The sequence below is a fragment of the Pipistrellus hanaki genome, assembly GCF_964339955.1.
Source record: "Pipistrellus hanaki genome assembly, chromosome: 2".
Lineage (NCBI taxonomy): Eukaryota > Metazoa > Chordata > Mammalia > Chiroptera > Vespertilionidae > Pipistrellus > Pipistrellus hanaki.
In genome coordinates, this window is record NC_140504.1 from 53,783,890 (window position 1) to 53,808,366 (window position 24,477).

Sequence of the window (24,477 nt, forward strand, 5' to 3'; positions counted from 1 at the left end):
TATTTGTTGTTCTTTCTTGTTGTTCCTTTAAGTTTAAAGTTAGATTGTTGATTTGAGATTTTTCTTGTTTCTTGAGGTAGGCCTGTAATGCTGTGAATTTCCCTCTTAGGCCTGCTTTTATGGTCTTCCATAAGTTTTGGCTTGTTGTATTCTCATTTTCATTTGTTTCTAGGTATCCTTTGTAACATATAGCCTCCATGTCTTTGTGTTTTTTTTCCCCAGTGTTTTCTTGTGATTGACTTCAAGTTTCATACCATAATGGTCAGAGAAGATGTTTGATATGATTTCAATCTTCTTAAATTTTTGAAACTTGTTTTGTGTTTTAACATGTGGTCTATCCTAGAAAATGTTCCATGTGCACTTGAAAAGAATATAAATCCTATTGCTTTGGGGTAGAATGCTTTGAAGATATAAATTAAACCCATTTGATATAGTGTGTCCTTTAAGGCTGCTGTTTCCTGATTAATTTTCTGTCTGGAAGAACTATCATTGATGTCAAAGGGGTGTTAAAATTCCCTACAATGACTGTATTACTATTTATCTCTCCCTTTATCTCAGTCAAGATTTGATTTACATATTTAGGTAGATGCTCCTATGTTGGGTACATAAGTGTTTAGAAAGTTATAACGTCTTGTTGGATTAATTCCTTTATCATTATGTAGTGTCCTTTTAATTTTTTATTATATTCTTTATTTTAAAATGTATTTTGTCAGATATAAGTATTTCTTTACAGCTTTTTGTTTGTTTGTGTTGGGAGCCATCAGAGTTGAGACAAGCAACTCCGTCTTAAGGAAATAGAATTAAGTTCCTTCTAGCAGAAGTTATGCAGTGCTCTGAGGGTTTGGCCAGAAGATAAGATTAACCTGCCGCTTAACATCTTTGCAACTTCCCCTTCCTGATCCTCCCCCATAGATAGCCCAGCCTTGGAATGGTAGCCCAGCCTTGGAATGTTACACCTTGGAATGTTACGCCACCCTGGCAGTTAGCCAATCCTGTGTTGCCAGATACCTTACCACCTTGCCACTCAGTGCCTAAAAACAATTATACACTGCCAAAGACCCCTCTGCATAGGCAACCCTGCCCCCCTTTGTTTCTGCTGTATATATACAGCTATTTCAAAAAATAAAGTCGAGGCTTGATCAGAACCTTGTCTTGCCTCCATTCTTTCGAGTTCCTTGTTTGTTTCATTCTCTTAGGTGGTTCCTGCGTGCTCCCATTGTTGCCCCGCGGGCCGGGACATGTTTGTCTTTTGAATTTTTATAAGGGTTTATTTGAGCCAATAGACAACAGGATGTGGAGCAAAACCTCAAATGCTTTCCTCAGCTTTTGTTTTCATTTCTATTTGCATGAACTATCTTTTCCCATCCCTTTACTTTTAGTCTTTGTGTATTTTTCATTTTGAGGTGGGTCTCTTGTAGACTACATATATATGGGTCTTGCTTTCTTATTTATTTAAAAAAAAACACATATATTTTATTGATTTTTTACAGAGAGGAAGGGAGAGGGACAGAGAGCTAGAAACATCGATGTGAGAGAAACATTGACCAGCTGCCTCCTGCACACCACACCCCCCACCAGGGATGTGCCCATAACTAAGGTACATGCCCTTGACCGGAATCAAACCTGGGACCTTTCCATTCGCACACCGATGCTCTAGCCATTGAGCCAAACCAGTTTCAGCTAGGTCTTGCTTTCTTATCCATTCAGCTACCTTATTATTTTGATTACAGCATTTAAGCCATTTATATTTAAAGTGATTATTGAAGTTACATAATATTGCCATTTTATTCTTTGTAACTAAGTTCCTCTGTTGTTGTTGTCTTTATTTTTCTTTTTTCTTTTCTTCTTCTTAAAGAAGATCCTTTAACATTTCTTGTAACAATGTTTTGGTGGTAATGAACTCCTTGAGCTTTTTCTTGTCTGAAAAGCTCTTAATTTCTCTTTCAATTTTTTAAATGATAACCTTGCTAGGTATAGTAGTCTTGGCTCTAGGTCTTTGCTTTTTCACTTTGAATATTTTATACTAATTTCTTCATGCCTGAAATGTTTTTGTTGAGAAATCAGCTGAAAGTCCTATGGAATTTCCTTTGTAGGTAATTCATTATTTCCCCCCTGCTGCTTTTAAGATTCTTTGTCTTTATTTTTAAAATATATATTTTTTAAATTGATTTTTCACAGAGAGGAAGAGAGAGGGATAGAGAGTTAGAAACATCAATGAGAGAGAATCATCAATCAGCTGTCTCTTGCATACCCCCTACTGAGGATGTGCCCGCAACCAAGGTACATGCCCTTGACCAGAACCAAACCTGGGATCTTTCAGTCTGCAGGCCAACACTCTATCCACTGAGCCAAACTGATTTTAGCACTCTCTTTGTCTTTAAACTTTGCCATTTTAATTATGATGTGTCTTGGTATGAGCCTCTTTGGATTATTCATTTTGTTTGGGTCTCTCTGCACTTTCTGGACTTGTGTGTCTTTTCCCTTCATCAGATTAGGGAATTTTCAGCCATTATTTCTTCAAGTAGGTTCTTGATCTGTTGTGTTTTTTTTTTCTTTTTTCTTTTCCTTTGGTACCTGTATGATGCAGATATTATTATATTTCATATTGTCTTAAAGGTTCCTTGAACTGTCCTCATATGTTTGGATTCTATTTTCTTTTTGCTGCTCAAATTCTGCTACCTTGTCTTCCAAATTACTGATTTGATCCTCTGTTTCATCCAACCTACTATTTATTTCTTATAGTGATTTCTTCACTTCAGATACTATATTCTTCATTTCTGACTGTTTTTTTTTAAAAAAAATGGTTTCTATGGCTGTTTTCATGCTGTTGCAGTTCTCAATAAGTTCCTCATAGTTCTTACTCAGTTTCTTGAGCATCCTTATAACCATGTTTTTGAACTGTATATTTGGTAAATTGCTGGCCTCCATTTCATTTAGCCCTCTTTTTTTTTTTTTTTTTTCTGGATATTTCTCCTATTCTTTCATTTGGGACATGTTTCTTTGTCTTCCCACTTTGACTGCCTTTCTATATTTGTTTCTATGTATTAAGTAGATATGCTATGTCTTCCAGTATTGGTAGGGTGTCCTTATATAATAGGTGTCCTATGGGTTCCAGTAGTGCAGTCTTTTTGATAACCTGAGTTGGGTGCTGTAGGAATATTTCTTTTTTTTTCTTTTTAAATATATTTTATTGATTTTTTACAGAGAGGAAGGGAGAGAGCTAGAGAGCTAGAAACGTTGATGAGAGAGAAACATTGACCAGCTGCCTCTTGCACACCCCCTACTGGGGATGTGCCCGCAACCAACGTACATGCCCCAGACTGGAATTGAACCCGGGACCTTTCAGTCCACAGACCGACGCTCTACCACTGAGCCGAACCGGTTTCGGCAGGAATATTTCTTATGTGGGTTATATCAATCCCCTTGTTGTAATTGAATCTTTATTGGCTCATTTGTGGGTGGGTTCAGCCCTCAAGGATGAGGTTCAACCTTGAGCACAGTGTATAAGTTGCTGTGTAGGTACTGACCACAGTAAGCAAAATTTGCTTCAGCAGGTTCTGGTGCCTGCTGAGATCTCCCTTTGGATATGCTACTTGTGAAACTAATTGAATCCTGCCTTGATATTGTCTGAAGTTGGCCACTGAGTGTGTTGGTTCTGGGGTCTCTTAGGAGGAACTCTGGTGCAGATCAATATCAGACACTGCCTATGACTGGTCTTGAGCTACCTGTCACTTTGTGGCTGCCTCTGCCTCTGAATGTGTGTGAGAAGGACCACGGTGTCCACCAAGGCAGAATTCCACCAGCACCAACGCTGGGGACATGTCAGCAAAAAGGCCTAAGGGACCCCTAGGCCCATTTCTGCCCGCTTCTACCTGCTGGCTTCCTATTAGGCTCAGTTACTGAAAGAGTTTCTGGTGGTACTTGAGTTGCATGAGGCAAGTTATCAGTGAGTCACCAGGTAGGGTGAATGGGGTTCATCAGATTTATATAGGTTCAATCTCCATGCCAGTACAAATTCTGAGGCTACTCAGTAAAAATCCCAGTGTACACCCCGTCTAGCTGCTACCTGCTGGGGCATCTGGTTTTCAGGAGGCAGGATCAAGGAAAAGATGAAGAGAGCAAAGGATTCTTACAAGCACTTTCTTAAACGAAGGTTCCCAGATTCCATCACATAACACTGCCACTTGCATCCTATTCTGCCAAATTTAGTCATGTGGCCATACTTAGTTGAAATTGGGAAATTTTAAAATTCTGGATGGTCATGTGCCCAGTTAAAACTGAGTTCTATTATTAAAAGTAAAAAGGAGAACAAACACTGGGGGCCTCTAGCAGTCTCTGTCATGCCAAGTTTTTCTCCATAATGGTTAAAAAACAAACTTAAGGTCATACAGTGACTTATTGGAGAGCGTGGATTCACACCCAGGTAAGTATTCCAAAGTCTGTACTTTTCACTGTATGAAAACCCTGCTTTAAACTAGTGAAGAATTGTAATAATGCCATCCTCTGTGCCCCCTTACTGCCTCTTTCTGCATCCCTCAGCTAAAGAGAAATCCCACCACCAAAGGAGTGGGCTGGATCGCCATCAAGAAAAATCCATTTTGCAAAAAGCCAGCAAGTATCTTTAATTCTTCTGAATAGCTTCATCAAAGATACCTATCCAATTCTGGCCAAGCAAGACCATTTGAATTCCAAGACCCCAAAGAAGATCCCTCTTTTCCTTCTTATTTGTTGTAATAAAATAAGGAAATAATTATGGGGAGTATAGTGTAGGATGGAGCACTAGGGTCTGAGTCAGAACACTTGGATCCTAGTCTCAACTCTTATACTGACCTTTTATCTTATCTTGAAATCACTCTTTCCCTTCTAAACCTCAGTGTCATCATCTTCACATTGGGGTTTTGGATACAAAGATATTTAAAGCCCCTCTAGCTTGGCTCTAAAGTGCTTCATTAGAAAGTAAATCGAGATATTGATTAATATATTATAACTAGAGGCCAGATGCACAAAATTTGTGCACATAGGCAGGGGGGCTCTCAGCCTGGCCTGCACCCTCTTGCAATCTGGGACCCCTCACTCCTAACTTCCCACTTGCTTGCTCCTAACTGCCCGCCTGTTTGCTCCTTACCATTTGGCTTGCTGTTGTGGAGATGGAAAAGGCTCCCACCACCATCACTGCACTAGCCAGCCATGAGCCCGGCTTCTGGCTGAGCAGCACTCCCCCTGTTGGAGCGCACTGAACACCAGGGGCAGCTCCTGTGCTGAGCGACTGCCCCTGGTGGTCAGTGCACATCATAGTGACCAGTCGTTCTGGTCATTCTGCCATCAAAGTCACTGGGCTTTTAAACACATAAATGATATATTAATAACAGTTTGCATTATTAATTTTATATCCTTGATTTCATTAACAACTTTGTGAGCTATGTTGAGAAACTATTAATACATTATTTATAGGTCAAGATAGAGGACATTTTTGTGGTCATTTCTATAAAAATGCAGAAAAAAGTGGATTAGACCCTAATATTTGTTGAGTACCTATGTGTACTAAGTTTGAAGTAACATTTCTGTGGAAAAATTAGATTTAATTTATAAACTCTGTCAACTACCTCAGGAACAGAAGTGACTGAGTTCATGAAGATTCGTTGTTATTCATTGTCCAATGTTTAAACCCACAGTCTGCACAGGCTGTTATAGGTTATAGAGAACTATACAGGAAATTGCAGGAGATGAGACATACACCTATGAGACATACACCTCTCAAGGGAGATGAGGCATACACCTATTAGAGACAATCAATTATGTACATTAATGGAGGTAAAAGATAACCTGGGTGATTTAACAACAGGGAATTAGTGATAGTATAGCAGATCAGTTTAGATTACAGTCAGTTGAAACTTTAGACAAGGTTAGTGGAGAGAATTGTATAATCTCTGGAAGCCCCAAATCTCTGTCTGGAAAGGGTCGTGACATGTTTAAAATTGAGAATCCATTCTCTGAGTAAGAGGCTAGCAATAACTCGCACCCTGTGGATAAGCTTCACTATCTATAATAGACCTTTGCATGGATAACTGTCCTACATATTGGGAACCAATAAAATTATAGCATCTGATCAGATACCCACCAACCAACCTAAGGAGCATTTGGTAACAGATGAAGTTGAATCTTTGGTCACATTTTATAAAGTAGTTCACGATACTCAAAAGTGATACTAGAAAGGCAAACACAAAGAGTACTGTAGTGGGTTTCATCCAGGCATCTTGGGAAAGTTAAAGAGGATTTAACTCTTGTCCAGGATTTGTATCTACAGAGGACTTGGGTCCTCAGTAGCCTATTATATTCTGGAACACTACCCCCACAGAATGTTCATCATTTTAGCATATCACGTGTCTTTTCCTGGAGAGCATATTCACTGGGTGATGGGCTTCTGGTTATTAACCAGGCGTCTGGATACGGTGATACTCAAGGGAGGAGGACCCTGATCATGGTCACAAACATCCTCCTATGTGTTACACATCTCCCAAGGAGAAAAATAAATGTTCATTTTGGTTGATAGGTCAGCAGCCCTGAGGTGTTTGAATCATAGGGAACTATCTCTTTGTGAATTAATTATCCAGGCTTTGCCTTGAGTGATATTTATGTTTGCTTAAATATTTTGCTTGGGTTGGAGAAAGTTTTAGTTAAGGAAACCATTACTAGCCAGGGAGTCAGATTTGTAAAGAATAAAATTGTTTTAAAATGATAAGCATAGGGCTCGGGTTCCAAGGATTCTCTGTTGTACACTAAACCCTCATGAATTTCATGGGGTGCCCTGGCAATGCAGTGTGAGTGAGCGGAGGGAAGTGGACTCATTCTGAAAGTCCAGTGGTGAATGGTCCAAGGCCCTCCAAAGCCCAGCACATTTCCTGCCAGGGTGGAGGCATGTGGTGTTCAGATGGGCAGCACATACCTCTCTGGAGAACCCACTCCACAGGATTTTCTTCTCATTGATGAAGAGCCTTTCTCCTTTCTTGGCATAGACGTTGTAATATCCAACTTCCTTAAACACAATGGAACCGTCCTCTGGAGAGAGGTGCCAGTTGATGATGGAGTAGTTCCCCACCAAGTCACCACATTCATCAAAAGTCACTTGTTCCCCCATATTGTTGGTAAAGTTTAGGTGACGTAAGTGCTTCAGGACCTAAAGAGGAACAGAGATGAATATTCTGAGTATGAGCCACAGGGCTGCCACATATGGTTATGTAGGTTTTTGCATGGTGAGAGGACAGTAAACTATCTTATCTAACAAAGTGGAAGGAACATGACTTGAGGAAGCGGTCCCTTTTTCTCATTTATACGGGGGTACTTCATGTGTTAGCAGCAGCCCTGGTAAGCTAGGGGCTTTACGCGGTGCTTAAATTGTACCTGGGGTAGGAAAGACTTTCTCGAAATTAGGGAAGGAAAGGAGATATATCTCACCAAAGGCCAAGACAAGACTTCCACAGGTGCCTTATCATCTGGTGGTGCCCCAGGAGGGACTGGTTTGTAAGCCAGAGCCATTCTTGGTGTTTTCTGAGATGGGCTTTGGGAAGGAGTGAGGCGCTAAGTGCCCTTGTGATCTGCACCACCTTTCTCTATGCTACTGCTTTGGTGGAAGTCTTGCTACCAAAGGGAAGACAGAGGGAAGTGAGAGGAAGAAATAAACAAGGCTGTGGGTGGAGTCCTATTGTAATAGTTATGGCCCATCTCATATTTTTACAGGGTCTTATGGGCCACAAAGCCCTTGTACAAAAGAAGTAATGATAATAATTACTAAACCTTTCTGGTCATTTTATTCCTTTTGGGGAACAATGCTAAATAATTTATATTTATTTTCTAATCTAATCTTCATAACTAATAGTACTATTAACCCCATTTTATTTTTGGGGAAACCGAGGCACAGAAAACAAAAGTATCTTTTCAAGGCCATATAGCTATCAAGGGGTGCAAAGCCTGTGCTCTTCATGTGTATGCCCTACAGAAGTATCGTTAGGCTCCTGGCTCTGCTTCCTGAGTGCCCCTGACATAGGTCAAGAGGAGGCAGTGGGCACTCAGCAGCTTGTCTTTCATGTGGGATCTACCCAGTGCTAGGGGTCACTGAGGCACCAAGAAAGAGTAAGGCATGATCCAGCCTCTGAGTGTAGGGGTGCTAACTTTCACTGTATTTCAAATCAAATCTAGCTATCTACCAAAAGGAAAATACACTGTGACCAAGTAGAGTTTGTCATTTGACTACATTAACATGCTACAAAGAGAAATCATATGATCATCTCCATTGTTACAGAAAACATGTTTATAACCTCCAACCTCCATTCCAGATAAAAACTCTCAGCAATCTAAGAATAAAAGGGAACTTCCTTAATGCTATAAAGGACATCTATAAAAAAAACCTACATTAGTAACATCATATTTAATTGTAAAAGAATGACTGCTGCCCTACCTGGTCAGTGGATAAAGCATCAGCCTGTGGATAGAGCCTTAGCCTGCAGACTGAAGAGTCCTGGGTTTGATTTTGATCAAGGGCACATGTTCAGGTTGTGGGCCGAATCCCCAATAGGGGGTGTGCAGGAGGCAGCCAATCAATGATTCTCTCTCATCATTCTCATAATAAATTTGTGGTTCATATCTCCATTTTCCAGCTTTCTCCTTCTCCCTTCCTATCTGAAATCAATCAAACTTTATTTAAAAAAAAAAAAAAAGACTGCTTTCCCCCTAAGTTCATGAACAAGACAAGAATGTCTGTTCCCACGGTGGCTGTACTGGAAGTCTTAACCAGGACAACTGGACTGGTTCAGGCTGATTTAGGACAAAAACATAAAGATCTAAGTTCTACACTCAAAAACAAAAACAAAAACAAACAAACAAAAGAACTTTCAGATAAAGTGAAATGACATAGGATTCACTTTAAAAAAAATTTACCATTGACGACCATAGAATTTAAAGCTTTTATGTAATTGGTTGAACTTAAACCTATACTAGTATATTGAAAAGCAAATTACTGAAAACTAGGATAAAGGGCCAGTACAATTTCTCCCTCTGAACTATAACTATAATCAATATTCTTGTGTTCTGATTTAAAAATAACAAAAACCTTCCAGATTAAGACAAAGAAACAAACAGGCAAACAGTGAAACATTAGTAGAATTTGTTTTAAAAAATGTGCTAAAAGATTTTACTTAATAGTGTATAGGGCAGACATAAGAATTGTGGTTTTCACAGGATAAAATGTTAACTTTCTCTTTATAAGAGAAAAAGAGAAGTCTTGGATTTTTTTGGGGTAAATATTTCCTTTGTGATCTTTTAGGAAAGCTACAGCTAAATATCATATTTTACATGTCAAATTTAAAAAAATATATATATTTTATTGATTTTTACAGAGAGAAAGGGACAGGGATAGAGAATTAGAAACATCAATGAGAGAGAAACATCAATCAGCTGCCTCCTACATGTCCCCTATTGGGGATCAAACCAGCAAACAAAGTACATGCCCTTGACCAGAATTGAACCTGGGACCCTTCTTCAGTTCATAGGCAAACGCTCTATCCACTGGGCCAAAGTGTTAGGGCTACATGTGTAATTTTTTATTATTAGCACACATTTAATTTTCAGTAAACACTCAAAACATGGAATAAACTTATTATAAAACCTCCATCACTCTGTTGAGGGAAAGGGGAGTTGGAATCACCATCCTGTATAATACTATATAATAAAGAGGTAATATGCAAATTGACCATCACTCCAACACACAAGATGGCTGTCCCTATGTGGAAACAAGATGGCTGCCACAAGATGGCCGGCAGGGGAGGGCAGTTGTGGGTGATCACGCCAGCAGCGGAGGATAGTTGGGGGTGACTGGGCCAGCAAAGAAGAGCAATTAGGGGTGACAGGGTTGGCAGAGAAGAGCAGTTAGGGGTGATCAGGACGGCAGGGGAGGGCAGTTGGGGGCTACCAGGCCTTCAGGGGAGGACAGTTGGGGGGGGGGAGACCCAGGCATGCAGGGGAGGGCAGTTGGGGGCAACTGGGCTGGCAGGGGAGGGAAGTTAGGGACAACAGCCTGTAGGGGAGGGCAGTTGGGAGCAACCAGGCCTGCAGTGGAAGGTAGTTGGGGGAGGGGGAGACCAGGCCTGCAGGAGAGGACAGTTAGGGTGACCAGGTTGGCAGGCAGAAGCGGTTAGGGGCAATCTGGCAGGTAGTCAGGAGAGCAGTTGGGAGCCAGCAGTCCTGGATTGTGAGAGAGGTATCTGACTGTATGTTAAATGGACAGTTGGACATCCCTCGAGGGGTCCCAGATTGGAGAGGGTGCAGGCTGGGCTGAGCCCCCCCCCCTCCCCCCCCCCCCCCCCCCGCCACCGCTTATGCACGAATTTTGTCACTAGACCTCTAGTCCTGTATAATAAAAGGCTAATATGCAAATAAAGAAAACAGCAGACCAACCAGTCACTATGATGCACATTGACCACCAGGGGGCAGACACTCAATGAAAGAGCCAGAATTGGGGCATATGGCTGGTGAGTGCAGCAGGCCTAAGCTGAAAGTTGGACAACCCTCGATGGCTTCCAGACTGCAAGAGGGTGCAGGCCGAACTGAGGGATGTCCCCCCAGAAGTGCACAAATTTTGTGCACCAGGCCTCTAGTAGTGCAATAATGTTTCAGTAACAGCTGAGCATTACCTGAAGAGAAGAGTAAGTCCAAAAAAACAACTGTTCCATGGAAGAATGATGACAGCAATACACCAGAGGGACAACTGGGCACATGGATCTTTTAACAGTTACCTTGGCCTCATCAGAGAAAGAATGTCTGTGGCAGAAGTTGCCTTTCTTATTATTGGCTAAATATGACTTCGGGCAAGTCAATTTAGCTTTTCTGAGTCTTACTTTCCTCACCTACCAAAGAATAATACTCAATACTAATATTTACTGAACACTTACTATATATACGCAGTATCCTAAGTATCTTATACATATCAATGAATGTTATTCTCATAATACATTTATGTTTCATATCTCCATTTTTCAGGTGAAGAAATTGAGATACATTAAATGACTTTCCAAAGTCATAAAGTTATTAGGTAGCAACTGGGATTTAAATCCAGTTAGTCTGATTCTAGAGTCCAAACTCTCAACCCTTTCACTATATACTACAACACAGGTGTAGGAGTCAGAGTAGGCAGTATCTATTAAGTTGTCTATCCCTAGTTATAATAGGTTAACTAATATAAAAATTAAGGTTGAGAAAATGGACATATTTTAGAAGTGGGAGGTGGAGACATGTATAATGCTGTGGCAACACAAGAGCCCATAATAGGAAAAGGGTAGAAACTGAGTGATATCCAGATCTCCATGAAAGGCCTGTGCTTTCCCACCCATGGGACTTTCCATTGTTTTGTATTTTTAATCAATTTACATAGAATAAAATACACCCATTTTAAGAGTATAGTTCCAAGTTTTGGCAGATGTATATGCCCGTGAACTGCCACTACCATCACTCCCAAAGGCACCCTGATGTCCCTTCCAAATTAATCCCACCCCCACTTTCAGCTCTAAGCCACCATGGATCTGTTTTCTATCATTAGAGGCAAAATATTGTATAAATGGAACACACAGTATGTATTTGGTCTGAATATTTTCCATGTAACATAATGTTTTTTGTGATTCATCTTCATTGTTGGATGTGTTTGCCTTTGCAGTTTACAATTTTTCCAAGGAACAGATCCTTTCTATAAATCCTATCCAGCCTTCAAGGCCCAACTTGAATGACACGTTTTATTTTCTTATTTACTTCAAACCCTAACCTGAATAGTGTTTCATCCTCACAGCAGGGGTATAAATAAAATCATATGAGTGTTGAATTTTTTCAAGTTAAAAATTTCACCTTGTCCCATAATAGTCAATGATTTACCCTCCCCCTCTACTCTTGGCATCACTTCCTAGCACAGAGGGACCGTGGCACAAGATGCACAAAGAACCGCATTCACATGGACTAAAGGAGAGTTCACACAGATAAGGATCCTATTGCTTCTTGGCCACTTCCTGTGCTAAGAGAGTAGGGAAAATCCTTGACCAATTCCCTTCTCTAACCTCATCCTTATTTTCTGACTCCATATTTTGCATCTCCTTTGACGCTCACCTCAATTCACTTCCCTTCTCCCAACCCCAACAGTACTAGTAATTCCTGGAAAGATCAGTTTTGTTTGGCTTCTGTTATTACCATGGTCCTGTCATCATGCATGCCTTTTTTTTGGTCTACTGAGTGGTTTGTATATGGTGGAGGAAGCATGTCTTGTGCACAGTCATCCTGACAGAAGGAAGAAGGCAGTTCCATACTTACTTACATGATGTCCCATTCAAACTTGATTATTGGACATGTGACCCAGGTTCTTCCAATAACAGCTTAGAATACCCTGGCCAGTGCTTGATTCAGGGTTGAACAATTCTCTACAAAGGACTCTAGGTCAAATCAACTAGACTGCTACTCATTCATTCCTTTATTCTACACACATTCATTCAGGTGCCAGGTGTTCTGAACACAGTGCTGAACAATACAAATGTGGTTCCCGCCCTCAAGAAGCTTAGAGTAGTATAATGGGGGGATCACAGTGAGGAGAGAGCTGATGAGCAGCATGAGGAGGATGGTGGTGGTGGATATCCGTGGAGGTCAGGAGGTAATTGTGTGTTGTATGCTCATAAATTACCTGTTAGTATTACAAACAGGCATATGAGTTAGTTGATTGATACATTTTAGCCGGGGGTGTGTGTGTGCAGAAATGGTCAACAAAAGAAAATGACTATTTCAGTCAACTGAAGAGCTGTGGAAGTTTAAACTGGATGTATAAATGGCAAAAATGAGGAAGAAAGAATGACCAGAAAGTGTGTGTGCCTGTGCGTGAGTGGGTGGGGGACTATGACTTGAAAAGACTTTCAGGAGAAAGTAAATTTTGAAAAAGAGTTAAAAGTTTGCTGTGGACAATCATAGACAACAATGATGGCTCTTTGGGTGTGGGATAGTATCTAAGCAAAAATTCTATGCGGAAAGTAATTAGTGTTTTGTGGGAAGACATCAGAACGGTTGGCTTATAAGACAATTGAGAGAAGGTGCAATTCCAGGCTGAGGTTCTTGGATTAGATTGTATAGATAGTATGAGTGACAAGTTTCCATGTAGGTCTTAATAATGAGTGTGAATCATTGCTGGTCCATCTTCTGATAGATACATGTCTAAGATCTTAAATTCCTGAATACCCACCCAACTGCCTGGAATCCTGAGGTTCAAAGGAGACTTTCAGCACCGGACATTTTGGCCGGTGCCCACATGTTATTCCTTTTTAGAGCTCCGGCCTTATTTTCCTGTTTCCTCTCCTGGATGAATTGCACCAGACTGTATGTGAGTCAGGAGGCACATCTTTACTAGTACTAGGGTCAGCTGAGGTGTCTGTGTAGAGAACATTTTATTTTGGCTGTTTTATTTCTCTTTCCACCTTCTTTTCGTAATAGCATCCTGATTTAATGTGGGGGGATCTATTCCCTGCCTTACTCTCAGTCTATGAAGTTCTAGCTTCAGAGATGAGTATGTGGCCTTAGATTGGTCAATCAATGTGGATTTTGGCACATTTACAGAAGATCCTAGGAAGTAAGGAGAGCCTAACAGCAAGGATTTTATGAACCTGAAACTGTTGTTAATCCTGAGGATTAAGGAAGAGAGAAGGGGAGATGAAAGCATCTAGTTGTACTTCTGAGATGTTCAGTATTATGAGCCACTAATAATGTTCTTCTTTTGTTTAAGCCCATTGGTTTGTATTTTCTAAACATGCCACTAAAAGTTCATATTTTGACTATAGCCTGATTCTTGGCTTTTTTCTTGTATGTTCAAGCTTTGATTTTGACCATCTGGGTCTTATATCCTTGTCTGGGAGAGGATTCACTGAAAAGCAGAATGTCAAAGTATACACTGGAAGTGTCTTTCCCTTCAACCCCACCCTGGCTCTGTAGGTTTTCAGGAGCTCAGTTCCTCTTTCCAGAGGACATGCAAGGGAAGACACTAGTATTTACTGAAATATTGTCTATTTATTTCTTCTTAAAACTCCACAAGTTAGAGTCATGGCTCCTGAATTATTTTTGGTCTTTGACCTTCAGTAAAGCTCCTCTTTCTTTGACAGGGTTGGGGACGGGGGCGTGCGCAGTTCAAGGAAGGAAACTTTAAGGATTTCATAGATATTAGAAACTTCAGCCAACAATGACATCTGAGTTAGATATTTCCCACACAAGAACAACTAAAATCTTGCGTGTTCTGACTCATTCTGCCGAGCTTCAAGAGTCACTCCTTATTCCCTGAGAACCTCTAAAATGAGTGATACAGGTTGTACATTCTTTGTGTCTCAGTATCTTTTCCAAAGGGTTTATGGTGACTTGGTTCTGTGTACAAAGTAACTTTAGTGTCCCCCTGCCCCCTAATTTATTAATTAGAGACATATTGAAATCCTACTATAATAACTGCCATCTAGCCCTAGTTGGTTTGGCTCAGTGGACAGAGTGTTGGCCTGTGAACTGAAAGGTCCAGGTTCAATTCCGGTCAAGGGCACATGCCCAGGTTGTGGGATCTATCCCTATTGGGAGACTTGCAGGAGGCAGCCAATCCACCATGAATCAATCTCTCTCTCTCTCTATTTTTTTTTAAATATATTTTATAGAGAGGAAGGGAGAGGGATAAAGAACTAGAAACACTGACCAGTTGCCTCCTGCACACCCCCTACCGGGGATGTGCCCACAACCAATGTACATGCCCTTGACTGGAATCGAACCTGGGATCTTTCAGTGTGCAGGCCGACGTTCTATCCACTGAGCCAAACCAGTTTCGGCCCATGATTCTCTCTTATCATGGATGTTTCTTTCTCTCTTTCCCTCTTCCTTCCTCTCTGAAGTAAATAAAAATATATTAAAAAAAACAAACAAACCAAAAAACCCCCCCAAAAAATCCCACCACCATTTAAAAATCAAGGTACATTAATCTATCAATGGACATCCAGGTGGCTTCTATATCTTGGCTATTGCAAATAATGCTACAATGAGCATAGATCTGCATATATTGTTTTGAATTACTGTTTTTGTTTTCTTCAAATAAAGATGTCTTATATAATCTACACTAATAAAAGAGAAACATGCAAATTGACCATCATTCTGCTACACCCCACCAGCCAATCAGGAGGGAATATGCAAATCAGAAGGACAAAGATGACGGCTGTCCAGCTGCTCCAGGCAGTAGTGACTGGGTGAGGCAGAATGCCTGCTATGAGAGGGAGGGAGGGGTGTTAAGGATCTACGGGAGCAGCACTCTGGTTGTAGTGAAGACGAAGACTGCAGACTCCAATTGGAGTCTGCAGCAAAGGTGAAGATGGCAGTCTGCAGCGAAGATGAAGAAGGCAAACTCTGGCCGGGGTCTGCAGCAAAGGCAGCAGAGTCTGGCCAGAGAGAAGACTTGGATCTCAGGTGCTGGAGTAAAACCAATGCTGGAAGCTAAGGAAAGGAAGGCCTATTGAACAAGTCTCTTAGTGCAATGGGCCTCTAGTTATACATAATGGAATATTACTCAGCAATCAAAACAATGAATCTTGCCATTTGTAACAACATGGATGGACCTAGAGGCATTATGCAAAGTGAAACGAGTCAGGAAGAAAAAGACAAATTAGTATAGTTTCACTTATATGTGGAATCTAAAAAACACATAAAACCAACCAATCAAAGACAACACAACAGGAATGGACTCATAGAAACAAATCAAAATTATGGTTGTCAGAGGGGAGGCGGAGTGAGGGGATGGGTAAAAAAGTGAAGGGGAATATTGTCAATAATATTGTGGCAAGGTTACACGGAGACAGATTATTACTAATCTTAGTGTGGTTATTACATTGTAAGGTATGTACATGTTGAATCACTATATTGTATACTTGAAACTAATATAATACTGTATACCAACTACACTTCAAAAAATACAAATCAAGATACATATGCAAGACATGAATGGATATGTAAGATGTAAGTCAGGTCAGACTTATCTTCATAAGTTCTATGAAATGAAAAGATTATGATGTCTCTCCTACATGTAATTTAAAAATATAAAACTAAACTAAACCATAGAATGACTATTGGAATTCCACTTAAGTTCTGATTATTTTCTGCTGTAACTATTTCGGTGCTCCTTTTTTGAAATATTCAATACCAAATCCTTTTAAGGAAAGCTTTCTCTGTACTCTTGACTTGCTTGTGTCCTAAGCGTAAATGGTCTATTGGGTGGATTAGTACATTATATTTTGAGCAATATAATGGCAAAGTGGTGACTATACACAGTAACACTAGTTTTATGTCTGTTAGCATATGGAATGTAATAGATACTAAAAAAAAAAAAAATACTTGTTACTCACAGCAGTATCTTTAAATTAAAGCATTAGAAAAATATCCTCCCCTCAGTACTAAATCTGTCCCAGAATATTAAAAACCTTTTAGGGACTATCCTGTTATTCTGAACCACTAGGCCAAAGGACAATTGAGCCAACAATTAACAGTTAATCAAATTAAATTACTATCATTTGTTCAGAGTCAGTTACTCAGGCATTTGTAAAGGGAATTTGAATCCAAAGCTACATTTAGTGACCTTATTAGGATCTTGTTGCTTTGTGGTAACCATTTTATCTGTCTTGCCCAGATCGGCCGAACTCTCCTTTATCATACAGAGAACTGCTATATAAAGGAAGGATGTACCTGCCAAGCCTCAACCTTCTTGATATCAGCACAGGAACCGTTGGTGAAGAGCCCTTTCCCAGGTAAGCACGTGTATATATCTTGCAGGGCATGAGCAATAGAGTAGACGGCTAAGTAGACGTTGTAGGATATCCGTAAGTGTGTATAATCCATGTAAGGGGTCTCAACACTGCTGATGTTCTCATCCCCTGTACAGAGAGGTCGGAAGACAGTGGAGCTGTTGCTTATCCTACCACCACCTTCTTCTTGACTTTTCAGGAAGGTGTCCATGGGTAATGGTCCTTTAGCACCTTCTTGGAGGTGGCAGTTAAATGTTTCTTCCCAGAACTCCTTGGCAAAACCATTGTGGGCAGATTTCCTGGGATGGACTTTCTGCAAGAATTCCCGGAAGCCTGGGATCTGCCCGGCCTTCAGACCAAATCCAATAGTGCCTCCGACCACGTGGAAGTACTCCGGCATGGCGATCAGAGAAGAGCTGGCCCAGGCCTCGCTGGCCAGCCAGATCCTGCCTGTGATATTGCGCCGAACGATCTCCTTGATGAGGGGTTCAAGGTCTGGGCCACTAGAGAAGACGACGATGACTTTGGCTGTGGAATTCTGGATGACCTCTACTACCTGCTGGATCTCTTCCTCATCAGAGTACTGGGAGATGAGTTCACTGAAGTCAATGCAGATGTCCCTCTCCTCAGCTTCTTCTCGGAATTTCTCAATCCCTGGCCGGCCATAGTCATCATCAGCTGCAATGGTGCCCACCCAGTTCCAGCGGAAATACTCAATAATGTCCGCCATGGCGGTGGCCTGGTGCTCATCATTCGGGATGGTACGGAGAAAGGACTTGAACTGATTCTTATTGCTGAGCAGTCTGCTGGAGGAGGCATAACTGACCTGGAAGGAATACAGAACACAGAAGGAATGAATGGGGGCAATGCTAGGTGAGCCTCAAGGCTATGTGGAGGTGGCTTGTTGAGCATTTATTAATATAATTTATCAAGTATGTTCTTCACTACAGACACAATGAAAGGGCGAGGACAACCAGAATGTCCAGGGTGGGCATCCAAGCACCTGTCAGTCAATCTGTCAGGGAGCATTCTAATTCACAGCAGGTGGGTCTTCACAATGCTACCCTCAAAAATGGGTCTGGCCATAAAGTCAGCTCAATAGTAGTAGTAGGATCTATGTATTCTTTCACGGAGAGCGTTTATGCACCGTCCCATTGTTTCTCCTCAGCTCCTCAGCACTGCCTTGTTGGTTACACTATCCCCATATGCACATCTTCTGCTTGTTGGGTCCGGGGTCTGATGGGAACATTTTAGCTCCCCGTTTACTGTGATGAACACTTTTCCCGTGACTCACTTCTGAAAGGTATAGGTTCCCTTTGGGTTATGAACCTAAGTCTCTTCAGAGGAGCCCCAAGGGTTTCCCCTTTCCTAGACTGCCTGGTTTCTCTCTTCCTGTCCATCTCTAGTCTCTAGCTATTCACTCTCTTCCCCCCCACTTCTCCCCTTCTCCCTCCCCACAGTACTTTAGATAAAAGTACCTTTAATTGTAGTCATTTCCAAGAACTGTTTATCTTTTAGGCTCAACTAGCCATTAGGACTCAATTCCCCCGCACCACGATAACAATGATACACATTATTAAATATAGTCAGAAATACATCCTTTCCCCTCCTGGATTCTCAGTGGCTTCAGTCACCACCCAGAGCTCCTTCCTCTGTTCATTTCAGGTAATGGCCTAGGCCTCTGGACAAGCTTTTAGGAGGGTCTCTGAAACCTAGAGAGGCTGAAAAAGGAACCCTGGAAAGCTGCCTTGCTGTGTTTCCACTTTCTTAGACATAGCCTGTTCTATATTTGAGCATGGCGGCGGGGGTGGGAGGGTGGGGGAAGAGGAAGGGGAGAGAGAGAAGAATGGGGAGGGGGGGAAACCAAGGGAAGAAAGCCTTTTCTTTGATGGTAAAAGATCATTGCCTGCAGGAGTATCTGAATATCATGTAAAGCATTTGTTAGTACAGAGCTTCCCAACCTCCCCACCCCCAACATTGTGACCAACACAAATAATGAATGGAAGAGGCTGAGCAGTCCTGGTGGAGGGTGCTCTGCCTTAGCCATCCAAAACGTTGAACAGGCTTAGGGTCATGAACTTGTAGCACTCCTGTGTGTCCTGGCTCACTAGTTAGGAAGTTCCAAGTTATTGGCCATGTCTTCTGAAGAACAAAGCGTTTTTATACCTAATGGACTTTCTTCTAGGGAATGAAGGATATTAATATCACTTGTTCTCCAGTTTTCTAGAGAGATTTTTAACTTCTTAAAAAGATGAAGTTAAAGAAATTTTGGAGAATTCCTTTTTAAATATTTATCACCAATTGAAACAATTCATTTCCTATGTTCAGTGTTTTTAAAGTGATTTTTTCCCCAAAATGTTCCTTCTTATCATTGGATCATTTCTATACCAAAATATAAAAGGCATTGATCTATGAAAATCTGGACCAATTTTGCGAAAGGGCGGTCATATTTTTTAAATAAGAACTTTGAATTTGGCAGCTATAATATGAAATTGACAAAAATTATTTTTGATAAGAATAAGCCTCTGCTTGCTGTACCTTGGAAGTTAATGAGATAGATAGTGAAATTAAATAATTTGTTGAGATGCTCTATTTGCAGACCCAACCAATAGGCTTCTAAATCTGGTTTTTGAAATGAAAAACCTACTTGGGCATTTTTTAAATCCATTCATCACTGCTTACTTTTTGATTTTTGAAATTTGGCCAAAAAGAATTTTAAAGAAATACAATTGAAAAACAAACATATCCCTCATGCATATGTTTCTCTTAAAGAATGCACTCTTAATATTTGTCCAGTGTGGGGATAAACAGCACTCTGTACTTCCTCCCCCTGCAAAACCCCTTAAAAAACACATACTTTTAAAATTATCATTATAAGAGGGGAGAATTTCATGGATGATTCACTAAACTGTTCTAACCACAACTTATTATGGTTAGAACAGGCTAACTCGTCTGCTCGTTTCATCCACTTGGTGGCGTGAGTGGCACAGAAATACCACTGACCGCACCCTGCGGAGCTGTGGTTCCCAACTCTGCTGCACATTAGAATTGCCTCGGGAACTTTCCAAACTCCCAACTCCCAACACCCAAGCTGCATCTCATGCCATCTCATGATCTCTGGGAAATAAAACCCAGGAGTCAGTATTTTTAAAACTCTCCAGTGATTCCAACATGCAATAGGGCAGAGAACCACTGCTATAGATACACTTACATTGGTTTGACTGATAATCACTGTAGTCTTCTCAGCACCTCTAATATTCAAATTCAAGTTAACATTATCTTTCATTCAAATCACAAAAAATTAAAATATTTCCCTTCATGTTCTTTATTCATGACAATTACATCTTATACCAGATGGACATGAGATAACAGCAATATGCTTTAACTGTATATTGAAAATAATACTGCACCATATGTAAAATTTACAAGGTACCCATCTCATTTTGCTCAACACATTCACTTTGTTACGTCTTTTTAGCACAAAAGTTACAGAGCCAGGGATCCCCCATGGGAAATACCTTTAATTCCCTGAAAGTAAGGATTCGGGAAATGATGACAAGACTTTCTCAGTTGTCACCAATATGTAAAGGGATAATGGCTCTCACCCAGCAAAACAAGGACCTCACAACATAGAAATGTGAATTTATCAAAGGAATGTATAAATTTCAAATATTAGGCATAAAAATTAAATTTGATTTAAAAATGTGATTTATAATTTAATTTAAAAATTGATATAAGGAATGGATCACAATTGAGCTGATTCTCCCACCCATGGACATTTAGGTTGTTTCCAATTTTTCACTATTGTAAAATGATGTCATAGATCTATAAATATTATCATGAGAAAAGGTTTGCTGTAAGGGAGAAAAATTACATTATAAAATGACATTTAAAGTTTGCTGTCCTTTTGGTGAAAAAAATATGCAACTTTGAACAAACATTTATCAAAGCACATATTTCAGTCAATGTGAAATTCACTGAAAATACAGACATCTCCCCAACTAGGCTGACTTCCTACAGGGTGGAGATGCTTCTTCATATAGACTCTATAAATAGATGTTGAATGGAATAAGATATTTTCCATTTTTAGGATGTGCAACCAAGTTCCTATTTTGGAGGAAATATGCTTTGCTTCTCTCTGAGCTAAATTTCCAACCAGATAGTTGAGAGGAAGAGATATTTAAGGGAGTAGAGCAGGATTAGGGACATATTTGGGGTTTGAACGGCTTGATTAACACATATGGTCTCATTCCTTTTAGTAAAGGCAGAAGAAAGGTCATTTACTAAAGGAATGGAGTAGAAAATTAAGAACTGGTGGTTCTTTATTTATTTGGTGGTTCATTTATTTATTTGTATACCTTATATGCAAGGTATACAAATAAATAAATAAATAGAAGTTATATACAAGGTGCTACATAAGGCATATTTAAATAAATTTTGGAAGACTTGTGAAGGTCTAGTTGATGTTGACATTGAGGGTCTCAAAACCCCCCAATGGTCATGATCCAATGTCCCAAGTAACTAAAAGGACTTTTGTGTCCATGGATAGCCAGAGAGAGGAAAAGAGCTAACTATTTGGACACCTAGTATGGCACTCCCCCACGCTGTTCTCCTGAGCCCAGCCCGCATTGCCCCATCTCAGAAGGCCCAGGTACCTGGGGAATGTAGAAGAGCCCTAGCAGGTTTGCCACGGCTGTGGAGATGCCGGAGCCGGTTGCCCCCACCACAGCAATGGTAGAGGGGATGTGCTGTGAGCAGTTGCAGAACTCATCAAGGTTCAAAGAGTCGATTTTGTTCTGGGCCACAAAACTCAGGGTGGCCTCCAAGGCTTTAGAAACGGTGTTGCAAGTGTCGAATATCCGATATCCCAGAGTCATGTTGGGAAGGAGAGCCGGGCTGCTGTTTATTTCCTCTATGGCAAATATCATGGCTTGTAACCAGCGAAACCCCCGAAAATTATACCTGCCAGAAAGAAGAAATGGAATACAATGGAAGTTGGAGTTGGCTCTGCTACTTTTTTTGGTTTCATGACGTTGGGTTCTTTGAGACTCGAGGTCCTCTCTGTAAATGGGCATAGCACAGACCTCATAGGGTGGCTGGGAACAGGCGATAATTATGCACAATTCCCAGCATGGTGCCTCAGAGAGTTAGGGAATAGTAAGAATGAAGACCGTTTTAGTAACAGAATTAATAATTTGCATCTGACTCACCCAGCAAAGAATTTGAGGTTCCTCGGTACTATAAAGATTGAAAAGGAAAAAGGACTAGGGAAAACAAAAATAGGTTAGGATTTTAATATGTAGGAGCCCAAGAATAACCTCAGATTTGCAAAGTCACAAATTTAGACCATGACAGTCCTGGAGGTCAAAGGGGAAAGGGAAATGAGTGGCCTCACCTTTGTAAATAAACAAATCAGCAAATATTATGCATAGGAAGGCTGTTCACAAACACTGGCTATTTCTGGGTGGTAGAATATGAGTTTTAAAATTGTGTGCTTTTGGTTTATACTTCCTCTTTCTAAAAGATGAGCATGGATTGCTTTTCAAAGGACATAGTTTTAAACGAAAATTAAGCAAATTAACACAGAGAAATAGGGTCAGTGACACAGTTTTATCCTCTAAAGACTTGGTTCAGAGTCAAGGCTCCAAAAATGTGTTGAGTCTGTGTATCTCTGCCCAAAATAACTCTGCAGGTTCTCCCTTTACATTGTGGGCTGTACTACTTGAACTCTATGACAGGAGGTGAGAAATACAATCTCCACTTTAGTTTGGGGTATTAAAGGTCCCGATCTAACTTTTAATGTTTTCTCTTACCCATTTTCTTTATGTTTCTGTTATTTAATTATTTGTTTAAAATCTGCAAAGTTATGAAGAGATATTATTGAATTTTTGGTTATATAAAACATATGTACTTTTAAGCTAATTTTGCTATCTCTCTTAATATAATACATATTATTTCATGTCAAGCTTCTTGCTTGAATTAGGTGTAAGTGTGGCACATGCACAACTCTGTCCAGCAGGGTGCAGCAAAGGGGTTCTTTTCCACACAGGTATATGTGAAGAATATAAGCAGGATCAATAAGATTCTGCACTTAGTTTCTCTGAATTCATAAGAAAAATGTGAGAATGTTATCTAATTTGTGAGCACTCATTAGCACATAAACAAAAATTCAGTTATTTTTCTTAGGATAATACTACTTTTCATTTTCATTTTTCAGTTACTAGGAAGACCAAGGAAAAGTGCTGAATCACTTTTGGAAGTTGCAAATCTCAAAATGAAGGTGCTATTTTCTCTCATAGAAGATGGGTCAAGACTTGGGGTGCTGTAATGGTTTCTGAAGTCCAGGTTAAGCAAGGTGATACACTTTTGGAAAAATTTGTTTAAAAAGTCAGGGTGGGAGGATACTAAATTTCAGCATGATTTCCAATCACCATTTTTGAAAAGAAGAAACGAAGTTTGAAGAATTGTTTTGGGTTTGGTACAGCTTTTCTCCAACCACCCAGAAGAGAAGAGATTTTTTGACGTGGCTCCTTCCCTTACCTGATGCATTCCACAGACTCTGGCCTTGACTTTAGATCTTGATCTTTGGCTGCTACTCCAAAGTGAATAGGAAAGAGTCCCCCCAGGATAATGTCCCCTTTCTTCTGAGCTCGCTGGTCAGGTCCGTAGGCAGAAGTGTGCCAGGAAAATGCCAAGAGGATCAAATAGCAGCTATACATCGCCATAGTTGTGCTTCCTCTCCAGGGGGAGAGACAAGAAGTGCTGAAGTTTGGGGGCCCCAAGAACTTTCCCCCTTGGTGCAGTTCACTCCTTGCGGTGGGGGCACATGCCTACAGAGTGATCAATAACAGAATGGGAATCGTGATGTTTGAATTTCCATTTCTGCCGTTTCCATTGCAGACTAGGAAGGTGGGTGGGCCTTGAATCTTTAGAAGCCACATCATGTAGAGACTGCTGCGATCCTTTCTAAGAGAAAAGAGAGACACAATGAAGTCAACTAAGCCTGAATATCCATCTTCTTATGATGACTGCAACAGAGGTGGCTCAGAATTTATTTAGAGAAGCCGAAGAGTAGCAGGGAAAGGCATGGCTCAGAATCTCATTTTTATAACACTTTATATTAGATACAACGAAGTTTAATTGTTCATGTAGGAGAAGGTCTGTGTTCAGTTGTGAGGGGCACATTAAAAATATATTTTATTGATTTCAGAGAAGGAGAAGGAGAGATAGAAACATCAGTGATGAGAGAATCATTGATTGGCTGCCTCCTGTACACCCAATATGTGCCCTTCCTGGGAATCAAACCATGACCTCCTGGTTCATAGGTCAACATTCAACCACTGAGCCACACAGGCTAGGTGAGGGCCACATTTTAAAGAGGCCATTGATAAGCTAAGGCCTCCATTGATGTTGCTGCTAGATTTTATTCCACTTATTCTTCTGTGTAATTAATGCATAGGCAATTGGCAATTCCTTGAATAACAATAATACTACCTAATTCAGCACATATGTTCTTATGGGTCATATTTAAGTTTACTCTGACTTTAAATCAAATAAAAATGTCAGGAAGGCCAGTTATTTTTTTTCTTTATTTTGGTAGCCTCCTTTTTTTGTGCTTCCTCATCACAGATCTCTGGTTACAATTTATATCATGACACTC

At 40.5% G+C, this 24,477-nt stretch overlaps 1 protein-coding gene across 2 annotated transcripts in view; it reads right to left on the reverse strand.

The window, feature by feature from the left end:
- Nucleotides 1-23,542, reverse strand: part of CASR (calcium sensing receptor) — a gene marked incomplete at its 5' end in the record, with an annotated part of 34,173 nt that extends 10,631 nt beyond the window's left edge. Inside the window, 4 exons of one of the 2 annotated variants that reach the window (XM_084871535.1) lie at nt 6,944-7,174; nt 16,759-17,643; nt 21,473-21,779; nt 23,358-23,542. In XM_084871535.1, the coding sequence (XP_084727661.1) occupies nt 6,944-7,174; nt 16,759-17,643; nt 21,473-21,779; nt 23,358-23,542 (1,608 nt within the window). Of the gene's footprint in view, nt 1-6,939; nt 7,175-16,758; nt 17,644-21,472; nt 21,780-23,357 lie in introns of those variants that run through there. The other variant, XM_084871536.1, reaches the window with a different exon arrangement.
- Nucleotides 23,543-24,477: the final 935 nt, after the last annotated feature.